The sequence below is a fragment of the Phyllobates terribilis genome, unplaced genomic scaffold, assembly GCF_046119375.1.
Source record: "Phyllobates terribilis strain yellow unplaced genomic scaffold, ASM4611937v1 Scaffold_12__6_contigs__length_324123572, whole genome shotgun sequence".
In the NCBI taxonomy this organism is placed as follows: domain Eukaryota; kingdom Metazoa; phylum Chordata; class Amphibia; order Anura; family Dendrobatidae; genus Phyllobates; species Phyllobates terribilis.
Genome location: NW_027362772.1, coordinates 263,073,062 through 263,091,341, shown reverse-complemented (window position 1 = coordinate 263,091,341; position 18,280 = coordinate 263,073,062). Strand labels below are relative to the sequence as shown.

The following is an 18,280-nucleotide window of genomic DNA, read 5'->3' as shown; positions in this document are numbered from 1 at the left end:
ATAGCAGTAGGGATAGCGTCTTACAGGCATCTAGTCAGGGATTATTGTATTACAGACCATGTTGAAAAAAAAATCTATTCCCTATTGATAATGCTGTTAGCTGCTTTTAAAATAGGGACTGGTGCTAGATGGTATTATCAGCTGGAAATGAGTGTTCATTCTGGATGAGTCTGATCATGTCTCACACTCCAAGTGGCCAGATAAGGTAGTAAAATGTTAAAATTACATTTACTGGTGAATGTATTTTCCACCGTTGAAAGAAATGCAAAAGTGCAGAAACACATCAAAAATGTTACGTGTGAACATAGCCCAAGGTGTGGAGGAGCATTTTTGTTTTTGATTATTTATTTTGCCTTATATACAAGTCATTACCCTGGAAAGGATGTTACTTAACATCTTTTCCGAGAAAATCCATTTTTGCTTCGTTTTTGTATGTTTTATTGTCCGTCTGTAAAAGTAGTAATACCTCTGACAACGTTGTTCACAGCAGTAACCTGGGGGTCAGATGCTTCCAGGGGTCTTCCCCATGCTGTTCCCATGTCATTTGAGCACGGTTTATATCAATTTGACCAATTTTTAGGCCCTCTACAGACCTCTGGAGAAATGCTCGAATTTCCCATAGACTTACATTGGGCTTGTTACTCGGGTCGAGCACTTGAGCATTACGATTTGCTCGACTCGAGCAACAAGCACCCGAGCATTTTAGTGCTCGCCCATCACTAGTTAGGACCTATTGACATAAATGATGTTCATGTGCTAGTGCTGTCTAAGTGTAGAATAGACAGCACTGAGACTGATCACTCATCAATTAAAGGGAGTCTGTCGGCACAGAGTGACTGTTCAAACCAAGCACAGGCGCTCGGTGCACCCTTGGTGTGGCCAAACAGTTCAGTGCACCTTCCCAACTACTTGTTTTCCATCTGTCTCCATCCTCCTCTGGTTCCTGGAAAGCCAGAGCTGTCAATTAAGGAAAAGAAGGGCGGTGATATTTGTTTTACATCTAAGTAGGAAGGAGCACTGAACTGTTTGGACCTTCAAGGATGCACCGAGCGCCTGTGCTTGGTTTTAACAGTCATTTTGCACTGAAAGATTCCTTATAAAAATATAGGGAATCTTTTTGGCCTCGTCAATGTTGCACTGAGCCACCTGTGCTTCGTTTGAACAGTCATTTTGTGCCTGCAGATTGACACCTCTGGCTTTATAGAGCCAGAGAAGGGCTGAGATGGATGATAAACAAGCAGGGGGAGTTGTATTTAAATGTTTAGTCACACCATGGTTCACTGAGTGCCTGTATTTGGTTTGAACAGTCATTCTGTACTGACATAGTCCCTTTACAGGAAATCTGTCAGAGGGATCAACCCTCCCAAGCTCTGCAGTGAGATCCAGAGATCAGACTGTCAGTCATTACATGTCTCTCTCTGCTATGGGGCCCGTGACCGGGGGAAGGGGGGGGGGGCGTGAGCCGGTAGGGTTCATAGCAGCGGGGGAACAAGGAAGATAGGTGAGTATTGGGGGGGGGGGGGTTGCAACGGAGGAGCGGGCACACGGAGTAGCCGGCTGCTGCAGCTACCACGTGTGCCCGCTGCTAAAGGGACATGAATATTCCCTCTTCTCCACTCCCATGGGCGTGCAGAAGAGGGAATATTCATTCTCTTTAGCAGCGGGCACAGAGGAACGCTGCTAAAGAGAATGCATATTCATTCTTCTCCATGCCCATAGTCCCGGTGTGGAGAGGAGTGAATATGCCGGCAGCAGCAGCAGCTCACCTCGGCTTCTGAGAGCGCACGCTGCTCAGATGCCGACATGAGCTTCTGGCAGACAGGACACAGCAGCGCTGGAGCAGAGGTGAGGAAGAAAGGTGAGTATAAGCATTTATGTTTTTGTGTGAGCAGTGATTGGGGCCACACATACCAGGATTGGGGGATTGAGGGGGCCACACATACCAGGATTGGGGGATTGAGGGGGCCACACATACCAGGATTGGGGGATTGAGGGGGCCACACATACCAGGATTGGGGGATTGAGGGGGCCACACATACCAGGATGAGGGAGACTCACATACCAGGACTGGGGAAATGTACCAGTAGCTGCTGCATTTCCCACCCTAGGCTTATACTCAAGTCAATATGTTTTCCCAGTTTTTTTTATGGTAAAATTAGGGGCCTCGGCTTATACTCGGGTCGGCTTATTTAAAATATACAATATTTTAAAATCAGTGAGTACGTGGTGCCCATAATACTTCAGGACTGTGGGGTGCATTATACTATATGGGAGGCTGCATTTTACCCTATGGGGTGTGTAATATACTGTATGGAGGACTATGGGGAGTGCATTATATTCTATAGAGGACCATGGGAAGTTCATTATACTATATGGAGGATTATGGGGGGCGCATTATACTATATGGAGGATTATCGGTGGCGTAATATACTATATGGAAGGCTATGTGGGGGGCCATTATACTGTTTGGAGGGCTAGTTCGGGCCATTATACTGTATGTAGGCCCATTATACTATATGGAGGGCTGTGTGGGAGTCACAGTTGGGGGATCATACTGTGTTGGGGTCACCATACTTTGCCTTGGGAGTTGAAGTGAGGTACAATAGGGTCATTATACTGTGAATGTGGAGGAATGCACCATGGGGGTATCATACGGTGTTTGGAGGACACTTTTATTGGCATCATACTTTATGGGGCAATGAAAGAGGGATCTAGGACTTTAGCAGGAGGAAAATTACTATGTAAAGGCTGGAAAGTTGTGAGATCTGCTCTTCTGTGACACAGACAAATATTTATTATTTTTTTTTGCGGAGGGGTGCCTAATTAGAGCTACTGCTATGGGGCCCCATGATTTCTATGTACGCCCCTGCTCAAATTGGTAACTCCCCATTTCATTTATGATAATATCTGGAGGCAGATTCTCAGGGAGATCTATGTCCGGCCCATAGATCTTAACAGCTCATTTACATATTAACAAAAACGAGGATTTCTCTGGAATAAGACATCAGATCGCAGATCTCAAGGCATCATTTTATTCGGCTTTTCTACATGTCCATATAGATGGCTTAGGAGGGTTGATCCTACTGACTGATTATTTTAAAAGAGAAATGATCAACTTATGAGGTCAGTGAGATAATAAGACAGTGAGAGACATTTATAACTGTATTAGAGTCATTTTTTTGTTTTGCTCAACTCTAGTTGCAACCAATAAAAGTTACTATTTGAGTAAAAAAAATTGCATTTACTTGCGATATCTGACACATTGTTCTCCCGCTCTTATCTTACATTGGTAACGATACTGCCATGATGAAAACGTTGCACTGGCACGATTTGTGCCAAATTTATCATTGGAACAGTTTCCCACTACTGAATAACGTCTTCTAAAGAGAATCCATCACCAGTCTGGGCAGCCCCAGATTAGTGATTTTTCGCAATGTAATAGCAGCTGCAGAGCAGAATATATATATATTTTTTTTACTTCTCCATGGCGGAGATATTAGCAATCAAAGTATTTGGCACCTGATGAGTTAACTTTTGATAAGTGGGAGTGGGTGTTATCAGACATCAACTAACACAGGGAGGAGTACAGGACTCCAGTGATAACACCCACTTAGAATTAAAAGTTAACTCATTATGTGCCAATACTTACCAACATCTCCGCAACGGAGAGGTGAAATAAAAAAAGAAAAATGTTTCATTCCGCTCCGCAGCCGCTATTACATCCTGTGTCCAGCTCAACATGTAAAATTTGGTGAAAAATTCCCCCACATAATATAATAAACCCTATATACAGTTGTGCTCAAAAGTTTACATAACCCGGCAGCATTTTTCCTTTCGTGGCCTTGTTTCAGAGAATATGAATGATAACAAAAAAAACTTTTTCTCCACTCATGGTTATTGGTTGGGTGAAGCCATTTATTGTCAAACTACTGTGTCTTCGCTTTTTAAATCTTAATGACAACCAAACACATCCAAATGACCCTGATCAAAAGTTCACATACCCCAGTTCTTAATACAGTGCATTGCCCCCTCTAACATCAATGACAGCTTGAAGTCTTTTGTGGTAGTTGTGGATGAGGTTCTTTAATTTGTCAGATGGTTAAGCTGACCATTCTTTTGGCAAAAAGCCTCCAGTTCCTGTAAATTCCTGGGCTGTCTAGCATGAACTGCGCGCTCGAGATCTCCCCAGAGTGGCTCAATGATATTGAGGTCAGGAGGCTGAGATGGCCACTCCAGAACCTTCACTTTGTTCTGCTGTAGCCAATGACAGGTCGACTTGGCCTTGTGTTTTGAATCGTTGTCGTGTTGGAACGTCCAAGTACGTCCCATGCGCAGCTTCCGGGCTGATGAGTGCAAATTTGCCTCCAGTATTTGCTGATAACGTGCTGCATTCATCTTTCCTTCAACTTTTACCAAGTTTCCTGTGCCTGTGCCTAGCTCACACATCCCCAAAACATCAGCGATCCACCTCCGAGCTTTACTGTAGGAATGGTGTTCCTTTCATCATAGGCCTTGTTGACCTCTCTCCAAATGTAACATTTATGGTTGTGGCCAAAAAGTTCAATTTTGGTCTCATCACTCCAAATTACCTTGTTCCAGAAGTTTTGAGGCTTGTCTCTTTGCTGTTTGGCGTATTGTAGGTGAGATACTTTGCGGCATTTGCGCAGTAATGGATTTTTTCTGGCGACTCAACCATGCAGCCAATTTTTCTTCAAGTGCCTCCTTATTGTGCATCTTGAAACAGCCACACTGCTAGTTTTCAGAGAGTCCTGAATTTCAGCTGATGTTATTTGTGGGTTTTCCTTTGCATCCCGAACAATTTTTCTGGCAGCTGTGACTGAAATTTTTGTTGGTCTACCTGACCGTGGTTTGGTTTTTACAGAGCCCCCGATTTTCCATTTGTTAATCACAGTTTGAACGCTGCTGACTGGCATTATCAATTCCTTGGATATTTTTTTGTATCTCTTTCCTGTGTAATACAGTTCAACTACCTTTTCCCGTAGATCCGTCGACAATTCTTTTGCTTTCCCCATGACTCACAATCCAGAAACGTCAGTGGCTGGATGAAAGGTGCAAGAGTCCGTCTGGATTCCAGAAACTCACTCAGTTTTTATGCACACACACTGATTACAAGCAAGCAGGTCACAGGTGAGGATGATACCTTTAGTAGCCATTTAAACCAATTTCTGTCAAATTCTGTGCATGTTATCAGGCCAAAATCACCAGGGTATGTGAACTTTTGATCAGGGTCATTTGGATGTTTTTGGTTGTCATTAAAATTTAAAAAGAGAAAACACAGTAGTTTGACAATAAATGGCTTCACCCAACCAATAACCATGAGTGGAGAAAAAGTTTTTTTGTTATCATTCATATTCTCTGAAACAAGGCCAAGTAAGGAAAAATTCTGCCGGGGTATGTAAACTTTTGAGCACAACTGTATTTAGCTCCCTGACCAGCACTGCGCCTGCAATGTTATGTCACATGATCACCGCAGCCAATCACCAGCCACTGTCCGGCTTCACCACTCAGAGTTACACAAGATGTAAATATGAAGGCTGCATGCAATCAGTGGTCACCGATTGGCTACAGTGGCCACGTGACATTACAATGTCACATAATAGCAGACCTGGTGCTGGACAGGGAGGTAAATGTATGCTTTTAGGAAGGGCTTGTCCAGTAGTGAGCAACCTCCTTAAAGGGGTTGTCCAGCTTTAGGGTACAATTCTGCAGTTAGTGTATGTGCGCTGTGAAGATTCTCCTGTGCTGGGAGCAGAAGATGTGTGTCTGCAAGTATGTGATTTGCAGTGGTGGAACTAGAGACCGATGGGCCCCGGTACAAAATTTGGACCTTTCCCCTTCCATCTGACCAACATGCATGAGCCCTTGTAGTGTTCTAAATCCTATAGGGACACACAAGCTGCACCCACTCCCCCATTATGTAGTAATGTCCCCCATCCTGGGTCCATCCTAGTATATATGTCCCCCATTCTGCCAGTTCTCTATTGTATATATAAAAAAAAAAAATATTCTACTCCCCCACCACGCGGCACCCTCTTCTGAAGCTGGCGGCTGACTTCAGCATGCAAGCAACAGAAGCGCATGAAGTCAATGCAATGCGCTCCCAGTCACATGCACGCCGACGTCATCTGCTGGCCTCTGATTGGCTGGCAGTGTGTATTGCAGCGCACGGACCCGCAGGGTCTCTGCGCCGCAATACAATTCCGAGGATGCTCATCCAGTTGAAGTTTGCACTGGTGTCAGTGGACCACTCACCCGCATGGGCCTGGTCGCGACCTCTCTGACCGCAATTGTTACACCCTGGTGATTTGCATACATACGGTCACAAACTGACTAGGCAGGTGCAGCCTCGCTCAATGTAAGTGTATTGAGCGAAGTTGGACAAGTCTAGTTGGAATGTGGCAAGAAGTATGCAAATTCCATACGGGTGGTAATGCTCCTTCTGCTCCCAGCACGCAGAGGATTCACAAGTCTGCAGTCACATAGAATAAGGCTAGACAACCCCTTCAAGGTGCCACATTTGATAAATATGGAGTAATCCAGGAACCAGGGTACCAGACGTCCTCTTTTTTTATGGCTTGATAAAGGCTCTGCACAGACGAAACGTTGTGATTTTTCTGTACCAATGAAGTTACCAAAGGAAGACATCTGGTGCCCTGGTTCCTGGATTTATCAGTATTGCTACAACCTTGTGTAGGGTTGCACCAAGTGTGCACGGGATGACAGGGCGGGGCACGGGGACGACAGGGCGGGGCACGGGGACGACAGGGCGGGGCACGGGGACGACAGGGCGGGGCACGGGGACGACAGGGCGGGGCACGGGGACGACAGGGCGGGGCACGGGGACGACAGGGCGGGGCACGGGGACGACAGGGCGGGGCACGGGGGCGACAGGGCGGGGCACGGGGGCGACAGGGCGGGGCACGGGGCTGAAGATTTGGCACAAGTTATTCCACAGTTGAAAATTCTGGGTCTTTATTTGCATCTATACTTATGGAGTGTCGTCCATTTTGATTTATTGTTTTTTCTTTTTACATATTGTAGATCGCAATATTACAAAATATTATTTGCGTGACTATAGCGCCACACTGATCAGTAGCACCAGCACCGGACTGGATTGGCAAAGGCCCACCAATAACATTGGGACCCACTGTTCAGCTACAAGCAAAAATAACCTGACCCCAGTACACAAATTTACCTTTGCTTCTATGTAATATTATCTTGGCTAGCGAGCTTAATGAATGATGAGATGATACCTTTTTCTGCAAATTGTGAATCAAGTGTAATAGCACTACTCATTAGCACTCCTTCACAGGGGCGGCCTACCGGAGGATTCTCCTGTTCTCCTGTTGGCCAGTCCGAGCCTGAGTAGAAGGAGCGCCCTGTATGTGCAGAAATCCATTATTGCTACTAAGCTAAACTTTTTTTTTTTCCTGTTAGTGAACTTGAAAGAAAACTCCATATAGGAGTGTGCTGTGAGTGCACATATATCAGGTACTCACCCTCTCCACACTAGACCACCACAGCAAGTTCATGAAGGCAGATATCAGGGTCTTTGTGGATATAATCACTCCAGTCTGTATATAGCATGATCTCCAGTCCATGGATCACAAATCAGCATCTATATTAAGGACACTTGGCAGCAACACACACCATGATCACTGGCCAAGAAGTGTTGTCAGAGGGAGGAGGGAGGACTGGGGATGACTGCAGCAAAGGGTTAAGTGCCAGAATGCTGCACATGGATACATTGTAGCCATCTACAAAGCTTCCTGTCTGCATAGAGGGACATCAGTGCACAAGATGGGAGCAGATACAATGGAACTTGTCTGTATCAGTGTGTAAATCAAATACAGACAGCTGTAGAGACAATCACATGCAATCCCTCCCACCAGAGTGGAAAATATCAGCTGGGAATGCCCCTCCGCATCATATTTAATCACACACAACTTCTCTAAGAGTTTAGAAAAAAAATGACATTTAGAAAAAGTTTTAGAAAAAGTTAATTAAAAAAAAGTTTATAAAATAATCCCCTCCCGCACCATATTTTCACACCCTATTCTACTATATTCAATAAATACGCCCGACCGCGTCAACATATTTGATAAACATAATATCACTTCCAATGGAAAAAAAAAAACAAAACCTCCCGCACATCTATAACACATAAGCTTTTCCTACAATAAGGAAATTGTTAGTTAGATACGACCGACCGCACCATAATTATTAGCCTTCTAACTCCTTCAACTAAAATTATGTTAATCTGCCCGCCCTCATCGCACACATACTGTTCTACTAACAACATATTTTTTTCAATAGAGTGTGAATGTTGTCTAAGCCCGACCGCACCGTTTTTTTCAGATTTTTTTTTCCATTTAAAAAAAATAGCTATTTAAAACGTTGTATTTTTTTGCTGTTGTGGTTGAGGTAGAATGACATACCAATAAAACATATTTTTTCCAATTAGTTCTGGAATATAAGGTGTAAACATAGTTTGGGCCGCCCGAGTTACGTTTATGCTGTTTTCATTCCAGAAACGAAGGAATGATGAGCAGTCGCGTTGCATTGTGGGGCTGGCGGAAGTTCAGAGCACGTTGGTCGTGGAGGAGTAAAAGCAAAAGCATGGCGGCGTCCGGGAAGAGGTGAGCAGTACTGAGTGTAGGCGCTAATGGCGGAGGGTCGGCCGACGTGATCTGCCCGATATCGGCCGGTACATGTGCGGTTCGGACTCCATAGTTTTCTGTCTCTTTGCAGCCGGTTCTCTCCCAGATGTTGGTCACCGGCGCCTTGCCACGTTGCTCCCCACCGGCCTCAGATCACATAAGTCAGCCGCCATAGAGTGTGTAAGGGGGTCCCCGACCGCCCCAGGACACAGAGATTGGGGTACTGATACTTTTATTTGACCCCTGAAATGAGGAGTCTGTTAGGAAATTTGCCATCTATCCAATGTATTTAGTCAGCTTAACTCCCTGCATGACCGCTGCAGCCAATCATTCTGCAATGTTATACTATACATACAACTAGCTATCGCCCCATATCATTTCTCCCCTTTGCCTCAAAACTACTGGAACAACATGTCCACCTTGAACTGTCCTCCCACCTCTCCTCCTGCTCCCTCTTTCACCGCTTACAATCTGGCTTCCGACCGCATCACTCCACTGAAACTGCCCTGAGTAAAGTCACCAACGACCTACTAACCGCCAAATCCAAGCAACATTACTCCGTCCTCCTCCTCCTAGACCTGTCATCTGCCTTTGACACAGTGGACCATTCCCTCTTACTACAGACTCTCATCTCTCGGCATCACAGACTTGGCCCTATCCTGGATCTCCTCATGCCTAACAGACAGGACATTCAGCGTCTCCCACTCATGCACCACCTCCTCATCTCACCCCTTATCTGTCGGTGTCCCCCAAGGTTCAGTTCTAGGACCGCTGCTCTTCTCTATCTACACCTTCGGCCTGGGACAGCTCATAGAGTCTCACGGCTTTCATTATCACCTCTATGTTGATGACGCACAGATCTACCTTTCTGGACCCGGTATCACCTCCTTACTAACCAAAATCCCACAATGTCTGTCCACTATTTCATCCTTCTCTGACAGATTCCTAAAACGTAACATGGACAAAACAGAATTCATCATCTTTCCACCGTCTCACTCAACCCCCCCAACTGACCTATCCATCATAGTCAATGGCTGTCCACTCTCCCCAGTCCCACAAGCTCGCTGCCTCGGGGTAACCCTGGACTCTGATCTCTCCTTCAAACCACATATCCAAGCCCTTTCCACTTCCTGCCAACTCCAACTCAAAAATATCTCGCAGATCCGCACATTCCTCAACCACGAATCTGCAAAAACACTAGTGCACGCCCTCATCATCTCCTGCCTCGACTACTGCAACCTCCTGCTCTGTGGCCTCCCCTCTAACACTCTCGCACCCCTCCAATCTATCCTAAACTCTGCTGCCCGACTAATCCACCTGTCCCCCCGCTATTCCCCGGCCTCTACTCTCTGTCAATCCCTTCACTGGCTCCCCATTACCCAGAGACTCCAGTTCAAAACCCTAACCATGGCATACAAAGCCATCCTCAACCTGTCTCCTCCATACATCTGTGACCTAGTCTCCCAATACATACCTGCACGCAGCCTCCGATCCTCACAAGATCTCCTGCTCTACTCCCCTCTAATCTCCTCCTCCCACAATCACATACAAGATTTCTCCCATGCTTCCCCCCTACTCTGGAACTCTCTACCCCAACACATCAGACTCTCGCCTACTGTGGAAACCTTCAAAAGGAACCTGAAGACCCATCTCTTCCGACAAGCCTACAATCTGCAGCAACCCTCCCTCCACCATACCGCTGCACGACCAGCTCTACCAGACCTACTGTTTCCTCACCCATCCCTTGTAGATTATGAGCCCTCGCAGGCAGTGTCCTCACTCCTCTTGTACATGTTGCCGTCACATTTGGTTCAAGATTATTGTAATTGTTCATCACTGCTGACATCATCACTGAATGGCTGCAGCGGTCATGCGATCCCTGCAGGGAGTAAGCTTCCTGTACCAGCTGGAAAGATCTCCACTGACTTTTTGTAGTGATGGTGAAGCAGAGTGCGGCACATAATGGCAAAATCAGCTGCACATGCACCAGAGACTGGTGGCGCTGACACAGTAAAAATCTCACGTTCATTCACACAGCACCGATCACGTGTATGTGATTGCCTGCAACCATTGCCAGAATGTACCCTGAGCACACACCGCGCCGTCCTCCTTTGTCCCAGGGTTTGGCCCTGTGGTCCGGTCACTTCATGTATTTATAACTCTGCTTTTTTTCTCCCAATTAGAAAGCTCGCTCAACTGAGTGTCGATGAATTCCTGACAACCGGCTTTGATTCAGACGGCGACTCCGCTGAGGACGAGGGCAATATATCTAAGAATGAGACGAAAACCAAGAAGGTCAAAAAGCTGAAGAAGACGAAATCGGAGGAGGCTGCAGCCAATGGAAAAATGTAAGTGCTGATATAGTGAGATATTACTTATGATCACTGTTCTGCCCGGTCAGAGTATTAATTGTGATACTGGGTGATTTGAACTTAAAAATGTAGAGTCGCGCTGCTCCCTATAGCCTAAAAAAACATTTGCCCAGAATGATGAAAACTAAAAAAAAATGTATTACATGCCACTGCTGCCGCTCCTCCCACTGCGCAGCCTGCTGCCGCTCCTCCCACTGCGCAGCCTGCTGCCGCTCCTCCCACTGCGCAGCCTGCTGCCGCTCCTCCCACTGCGCAGCCTGCTGCCGCTCCTCCCACTGCGCAGCCTGCTGCCGCTCCTCTTCCCGCGCTGCCGCTCCTCCCACTTTTCAGCCTGCTGCTGCTCCTACCACTGCGCAGCCTGCTGCCGCTCCTCCCGCTCCTCTTCCCGCGCTGCCGGTCTTTGCGCTCCCTGTTCTGGCATGTGACCTCTGCAGCTAATCACTGGCTACAGCTGCACACTTTATTTTTGAAGATTTTGGCTGTTTTTTATTGTATATGAATCTGTCCATGAAGTAACTCTACAAAAATTGTCTTATTATAAAGGAAGGTAAAGAAAGTGAAAGGCAAAGCTTCTGAGCACAAGGACCAACTTTCTCGCCTTAAAGAAAAGGACCCGGAGTTCTACAAATTCCTTAAGGACAACGACCAAAGTCTCTTGAACTTCGACGACTCCGATTCTTCAGATGAAGAAGGGGCTCTTCACCAGCTCCCTGACCACCTGGAGGTTAGTAGCGAGGTCTAATCCTCCGTCTGTCCGCATATTATGGCATCCAACCGCAATCGTCAGGAGGTGATCGGTGGCTGCATCAATCAAACCCACAAATTCTGTCATTCTAGTCATAGGCTTCACTATTCCGTCAGAGGAAGATATGTCCATGATGTCTTGCTGTTCCCAGCATACAAGGGGGTTATGGACGTGTCAGAGGTTTACAATTGGGAATGCATCCATCAATCTGTAATGAGGGGTGACCGGAGCTGGATCAGGAGGGGTTTAATGTGTTTTTTTTTGCAAGGTTTTTAGACCATCTCCGTACAGAAGTGTTGTAGCCAATTTTGCTTTCACGGTCTCTTGACGTTTGCAGAAATGAAGCCTGTGCTTAAGAACATGACTCTTATTTTCTACTGTAGGAAGCAAGTGATGATGAAGATGACGATGAGGGACAGAAGAAGAAAAAGCTCGATCAGATCATCGTCACTTTGAAAATGGTGCAGGCGTGGAAGGCAGAACTGAAGGTGTGCAACTTTTCACATATTTTATGTACATTGCGCACCTTTATCTTTCGTTCTGTTAGACTATGTTCACACGTTGCGTTTTTGCTGTGTGTTTTTTTTTATGCAAATATTAAGCTGCGATTTACAGTACAAGCAAAGTCTAATATTTCAGAAATCTCATGCACTGCACACAACTTGTTTTGTTTTTTTTCCTGACTGATTTGGAAAACTGCTGCGTTTTTGCAAACTGCACCATGTCACTTCTTACAGCGTTTTTTCACCCATAGAAAGCAATGGGTGAGTGCAAAAATGCGGGGATCAGATTTTGTTGTGTTTTTTGGTGCAGAAATCTAAGTAAGTTGAATCACTTTTTTTTTTTTTTTTTTTTTTTTTTTTATACACCAAACTTTATCAGCATGCACAAGAGACAAATGTACACTCTTGCAGCAAAAGCTTCTTTACTGCCAAGATGGCAGGTTTTGCCTGTAGAAAAAAATGCTGCATGCACCAAAAACATGATTAATTTAATTTATTTTCTAGTAATATGATGTAATGCGTGAGGTCTGTGATGTGATCGCCGTTTTTTGGTTTTTTTTATACACGCTTAGGTTGATCTCCGGCCAAGACTCTTTCATGAAATTGCCCAGGCTTTTAAAGCCGCTGTGGCCACCACACAAGGAGAAGACGGCGGTGACCCCAGTAAATTCAAGGTCGCCGACACTGCAGGTGAGGAGCAGAAGTTTTCCTAGAATTCCTGGGATCCGTAGAAATTCTTATTTTATTAATGAGCTCACATAGTTCTTGGATGTGTCCACTAACTCCTATAAGAACCTTTCGCCTAACATTGTTGTGTTTTTATCAAGCCATTGATTTAACGTGTTGTTGCCTCTCCGTAGTGTTCAATGCTCTGGTCACATTCTGCATTAAAGATCTATTCGTTCATCTTGAGAAAAAGCTTCAGCTGAAGCCGGCGAAGGGAACAAAGTAAGTTTTAAAAAGTTTTTATTTAATCCCTTCCCCCTCGGTAACTTGTATATTTGACGTGTAGACTATGCGGGTATACGGAGCAGTCCTGGGAGCTTAGCCTGCACAAGGCAGGTGTTGGGGTATGCGCCCACCACGTCCTCCTCAAGTGCGTCCGCTCCGTAACCCACCTGAAAAAGCGCTCAAAAGAATGAACATCGGCATTTCTATGTAAAGAATGACTCGCGGTTCACGTGCTCCAATCTTTTCAGCGTCTTTTAACAACTTCAAGTTTCAAAAGACACCAAGCAGGTAAAATAAGCGACCTGACCATTCTGTTCAGAAGGTGCTTTCTGCTTACAAGACAAGTCAATCGGAAAGCTCAGAAGTCACCCAGTTGTGGTTTTGTTTTTTTTTTTGAGTGTTTTCGCTTTGAAAAAAGATGGACTAATTTGGACTATCACCAATACAAAGTACAATGCAAAAAATGCTCAGAAAAAAACAGCCAGCGGTCAAAAAACATCAAGCAAAGAGACAAGTAACAAAGAAACAAAAAAAAAAAAGTTATGGTTCTCTGAAAATGGTCACACAAGCCCCCACACATATGGCTCTCACGGAAAATCAAGAAGGTTGCGGCTCTTGCTAGAAAAGGAAAAGACGAAAGTGCAAAAAGTAAAAGTGGGGACGAGTTCCGTTTTTTGGAGCGGAGTCTGTTCAGTATGCCTGCGGTTGTTTGGGCGCATGGATTTCTGCAAGTCCCATTAAGATAAATGAAACTGGCAGCGATTTTCGTGTGTGATTCTCCCACTAATGTGTCGTCTCTATTGCTAATTATTTCACATATTTAAAAGCCGCTTTATTGTACGTCATATGGAGAAGTACAACTGCAACGTGCGTGTTTTATTATTTACAGGCTGGTGAACCCGACAGACAGCGCTCTATGGAAAAAGCTGCGTCTGGACATAAAGATGTATCTGAACTCCGTCATCCAGGTACCGGCTGTTGCATTTTTCTTCTGATACCTTTAGTAGTCGTGTTTCCACGTTGTGCAATAAATAACATATAAATATATTCACATGGACCCTGATGTTATATTTTTTGCACTGACTGTGACCTTTATGACCTGACTTAAGGGGGTCTTCGGGATTAGTTGAGGTTGATTGATTGCAAGTCTGTCATGTCAGAATACAGATGCTAAAGTTCACCCTCTTTAGGACTGTCTGACTCCTTGATGAGGAGGATGGGGGGGGTCCAATGCAAGGTGCACTGAACTGCCCGGCGGTTTGAACAGTCCTTTTATGCTGACAGAGAACATTGCTTAAAAGGGTTATCAAGTACTTAGGGATAAATAAGCAAACGGACTAAGAACTTATATGGAGATAATTGCCAACTTCCTGCCTGTTCTGCCCGGTGCCGATCTCTTCCGGCTCACGGGCTGCCCCTGACATTGCTCGCCAGCCGCCCCCAACGGCAATTCTGCTTCATTTGACCATTCACATCAGTGGAGCCGCTGTACTCTGTTGGCGTGGCGCTGCTGTCAATCATCATGACATCGGCAGTGACACACCATCGACAGAGCAGAAGAGAAGAGACTTCTCTGTCTGCATCGCCGGCTGCAGCGGTCCATGATGGTTTATGCAAAAATTGTTTTATTTTCCAGCTGCTTAACTGCCTCACCGAATCCACGGTCAGCGCTGCTGTTCTCCAGCACGTTAACAACACCGTGCATTTTTACCTCTGCTTTCCAAAACACACGCAACAACTCCTTAAGGTAATAAATTCTCCTCTTGAGGTCTGGCCTCTACATGCAATGTATGACTGGCTATGCATTTCTGTTTTTTCTCCTGCTATTGCCTCCCACTTATGTAGCATTTAGTTTCTTCATTATGGGGTTTCCCGTATACACTATATTTTATCTTCACCTAATTGCTATAGATTAAATCAGCTCTCTTCCCCGACCCGCTCCTCCGGGGCTGCCTCGCCGACCCGCTCCTCCGGGGCTGCCTCCCCGATGCGCTGCTCCTGGTCTGTTGGCATCATAGATTTTTAGTGAAGATCTGGCAGCCACTGATGTTTCTATCATTGCTTTATATTTATACAGAATGAAATATTGACTTGTGTTCCATTTATAATGTGTCTTCCTGCAGAAAGCCATTAATCTGTGGAGTACGGGTGAGGAAACCGTCAGAGTTTTAGCATTTTTGGTTCTGAACAAGATCTGCAGATACAGAAAAGACTCATACCTCAACCCAGTGCTGAAGGTAAGTCCTGCTCTCTGCTACTCATGGAGTCCTTCCATTTATTCATTGTTCCGATTACTGTCCTTTAAAGGGACAGTGTCTGCGGAGTCAGACCCTTTCTGCATTACTATTGCTGTGCATGTTTTATACTGCGGCGTTTCAGTGAACACATATTCTGAGAAGTCAGATCTTGGACTGGATGACTAGGCTGAGGCTGGTCCCCCTGCCACAATCCCCGTTGCTAGCAGGTCTCTTATACCCCTATAGGAAGAGATCTGTCAGTCACTGGGAATGGGACAGTGAGAAGCCATGGGGGGCCGGACGACAATCCGGAGTAAAACATACCTGGCTACATTAACACTGCCGGCGTCTGACTCAGTACAAATCTTGGGGTACAAATACTTCATATATTTAACTATTTAACCCCAATCTCCTGGGGAACAAAGGGTTAAGGCACTCGTATACATCAAATGAAAGTTATCCGAACCTACCTATCATCTGATTTTTTTTTTTTTGATTTTTTTTTTACTCTCTCCCTTTGACAAATGGATGGGCAATTTGGAATTTTTAGCTTCCAATCTTTTTGTTTTTAGGGGAGATCAGTGTCTTTTGTTTTCTAAAAACTCTTTAACCCCTTAACGACCCTCATAACGCATTTTTACGGCAGCTGTTAAGGGTACTTATTCCTCAGCGCCGTGAAAAATGCGTTGCCGAGGAATAAGGCTGGAGCACCCGCCTGAGACGAAAATTCTACGGGTTCTCAGCTACGGGGGGTTGCTGAGACCCTGGAGAATGTGATCAAGGATGGTTTTCCCGGTCCCCGATCACATCTAGATAAGTTCCTGAGGAGGTCTAGTTTCCAAAATGGTGTCACTTGTGGGGGGTTTCCACTGTATAGGCACATCAGGGGCTCTCCAAATGCAACATGGCGCTCGCTAATTATTCAAGAGAATTTTACATTCAAAAAGTCAAATGGCGCTCCTTCCCTTCTGAGCCCTGCCGTGCGCCCAAACAGTGGTTTTCCCCCCCATATAGGGTATCTGCGTGCTCAGGAGGGAATCGCACAACAAATTTTGGGGTCCATTTTTTCCTGTTAATCTTGCGAAAATAAAAAAAAAATTGTGTCTAAAGTAACATTTTTGTGAAAAAAGTTAAATGTTAATTTTTTTCTTCCACATTCTAAAAATTCCTGTGACGCACCTGAAGGGTTAATAAAGTTCTTGAATGTGGTTTTGAGCACCTTGAGGGGTGCAGTTTTTAGAATGGTGTCACTTTTGGGTATTTTCTGTCATATAGACCCCTCAGTCACTTCAAATGTGATTTATTTTTTTTTTTTTCATTCCAGTAATAATGACAGAACTTTCTTACAAAGGAGGATATCAACACCTTTTGGGACTTGTAAAAAAATAAATAAAATGTATTTATATTTAACAACTAAAAATCATTTTAGCAATTGGGTTTGTTTGAAAATGTTGCACCATTTGCCACCTTCTATAGCTTTCATGCCGCACTGACTATTGACTGCAGAATGAGTGAACTGAGAATCAATCAGTGAGCTAGGCGCTCCTCTCAACCGATTTGTGACTAGCTCAAAACTCAGCTCAACTTTCATGCGTTCATACAGCAGCTGTGGAGGTGAGAAGAAAAGACTTATCACACCCTCTTGCTCACTTACGGATTCTCGGTTGACTCATTCTACAGCGAACTATAGAAGGCAAATGGGGTCAAGTTTTAAATGAAACCTAATTGCAAAAAAATAAATTCTGGTCAAAAATACTTGTGTTTATGAAAACATTGAAGAAGCACCAGGTGTTGCAGCTCGTCATCTTCTATAGTAACAAGTGTATACATTGCTATACCACAGAAAATGTACATCTCCTACGTGAAGAACTCGAAATTTACTTCTCCGAACGTCCTGCCGATGATCAACTTCATGCAGCGCACTCTGACGGAGATGTACGCGCTGGACGTGCAGAGCTCCTACCAGCACATCTTCATCTACATCCGGCAACTGGCCATCCACCTGCGCAGCGCCATGACCCTCAAGAAGAAGGTAGGAGAACACCTACCATCCTAATACCAATACACCCCTTTTTTTTCTGTAGTAGAGTTTTCGGAGCAGAAACTCTCCAATCCAAACTTGTGCTCCAAAAACAGTATGAACACAGCCTTTATAGAAACCGCCTGACTTGCTGCTGTGGTCACTTTGCTCCATTATTTCTTACATTTCATTTAATGGTTCTAATTAAGTTCAACCTTTTTATGAAGTATCATGGTGGTTTGAGAACCCGACATACATTCTGTTCTTATAATAGCACATACACATCCAGCGGCATGGATGTGGTTAATCTACTAAAGTGCAGCCACAGTGCCACCTACAGTCCATTTTATAGTAGTGCTGCACAGTGTAAACGTGTGTATGTGTGTAAATTGTGACAGTCACTGGTATTATATGCGAGGGGAGGTATATGTCACGCAGGTTGCTGGCCTGTGTGAATTGAAACCGATAGATTTTCTACCAGCATATTGTATGCTGGGGGTTAACTCTTTAAAAGGGTGTGGTTTTATGGGAATGACTTAAGAGACGGGAGGGAAGTCATTCCCCATACCTCCCCCTCAGGGTGTGGCTGAACAGGGTATAAGTGTTCAGTCAGTTAGTTTCCTTTGTGGAGTGTGTGGTCTGGAGTTTGAGGTTTCCAGGCTGTGTGTGGCTGACACTAGAGAGCAACGCCGGAGGACTGGTGTTGTGGACACTTCACAGGACTACCTGCAGCTGGCAAAGGCCTTGCTGGCTAAGATGACACTGTTATAT

The 18,280-nt window shown here is 45.1% G+C and overlaps 2 protein-coding genes across 4 annotated transcripts in view; one reads left to right on the top strand and one right to left on the bottom strand.

Moving 5' to 3' along the window:
* Positions 1-7,926, bottom strand: part of KLHL17 (kelch like family member 17) — an 84,470-nt gene extending 76,544 nt beyond the window's left edge. Inside the window, exon 1 of one of the 2 annotated variants that reach the window (XM_073656954.1) lies at positions 7,521-7,926. In XM_073656954.1, coding sequence (XP_073513055.1) covers positions 7,521-7,622 — 102 coding nt within the window. In that variant the 5' untranslated portion in view covers positions 7,623-7,926. The remainder of the gene's footprint in view (positions 1-7,520) is intronic. The other variant, XM_073656956.1, reaches the window with a different exon arrangement.
* The window catches only part of NOC2L (NOC2 like nucleolar associated transcriptional repressor), a 105,652-nt gene that overhangs the window by 22,343 nt on the left and 65,029 nt on the right, over positions 1-18,280 (top strand). For both annotated transcript variants that reach the window (XM_073656952.1, XM_073656953.1), the window contains exons 2-11: positions 8,553-8,660; positions 10,865-11,029; positions 11,597-11,777; positions 12,182-12,286; positions 12,874-12,991; positions 13,162-13,249; positions 14,142-14,220; positions 14,889-14,999; positions 15,376-15,489; positions 17,333-17,521. In XM_073656952.1, coding sequence (XP_073513053.1) covers positions 8,563-8,660; positions 10,865-11,029; positions 11,597-11,777; positions 12,182-12,286; positions 12,874-12,991; positions 13,162-13,249; positions 14,142-14,220; positions 14,889-14,999; positions 15,376-15,489; positions 17,333-17,521 — 1,248 coding nt within the window. In that variant the 5' untranslated portion in view covers positions 8,553-8,562. The remainder of the gene's footprint in view (positions 1-8,552; positions 8,661-10,864; positions 11,030-11,596; positions 11,778-12,181; positions 12,287-12,873; positions 12,992-13,161; positions 13,250-14,141; positions 14,221-14,888; positions 15,000-15,375; positions 15,490-17,332; positions 17,522-18,280) is intronic.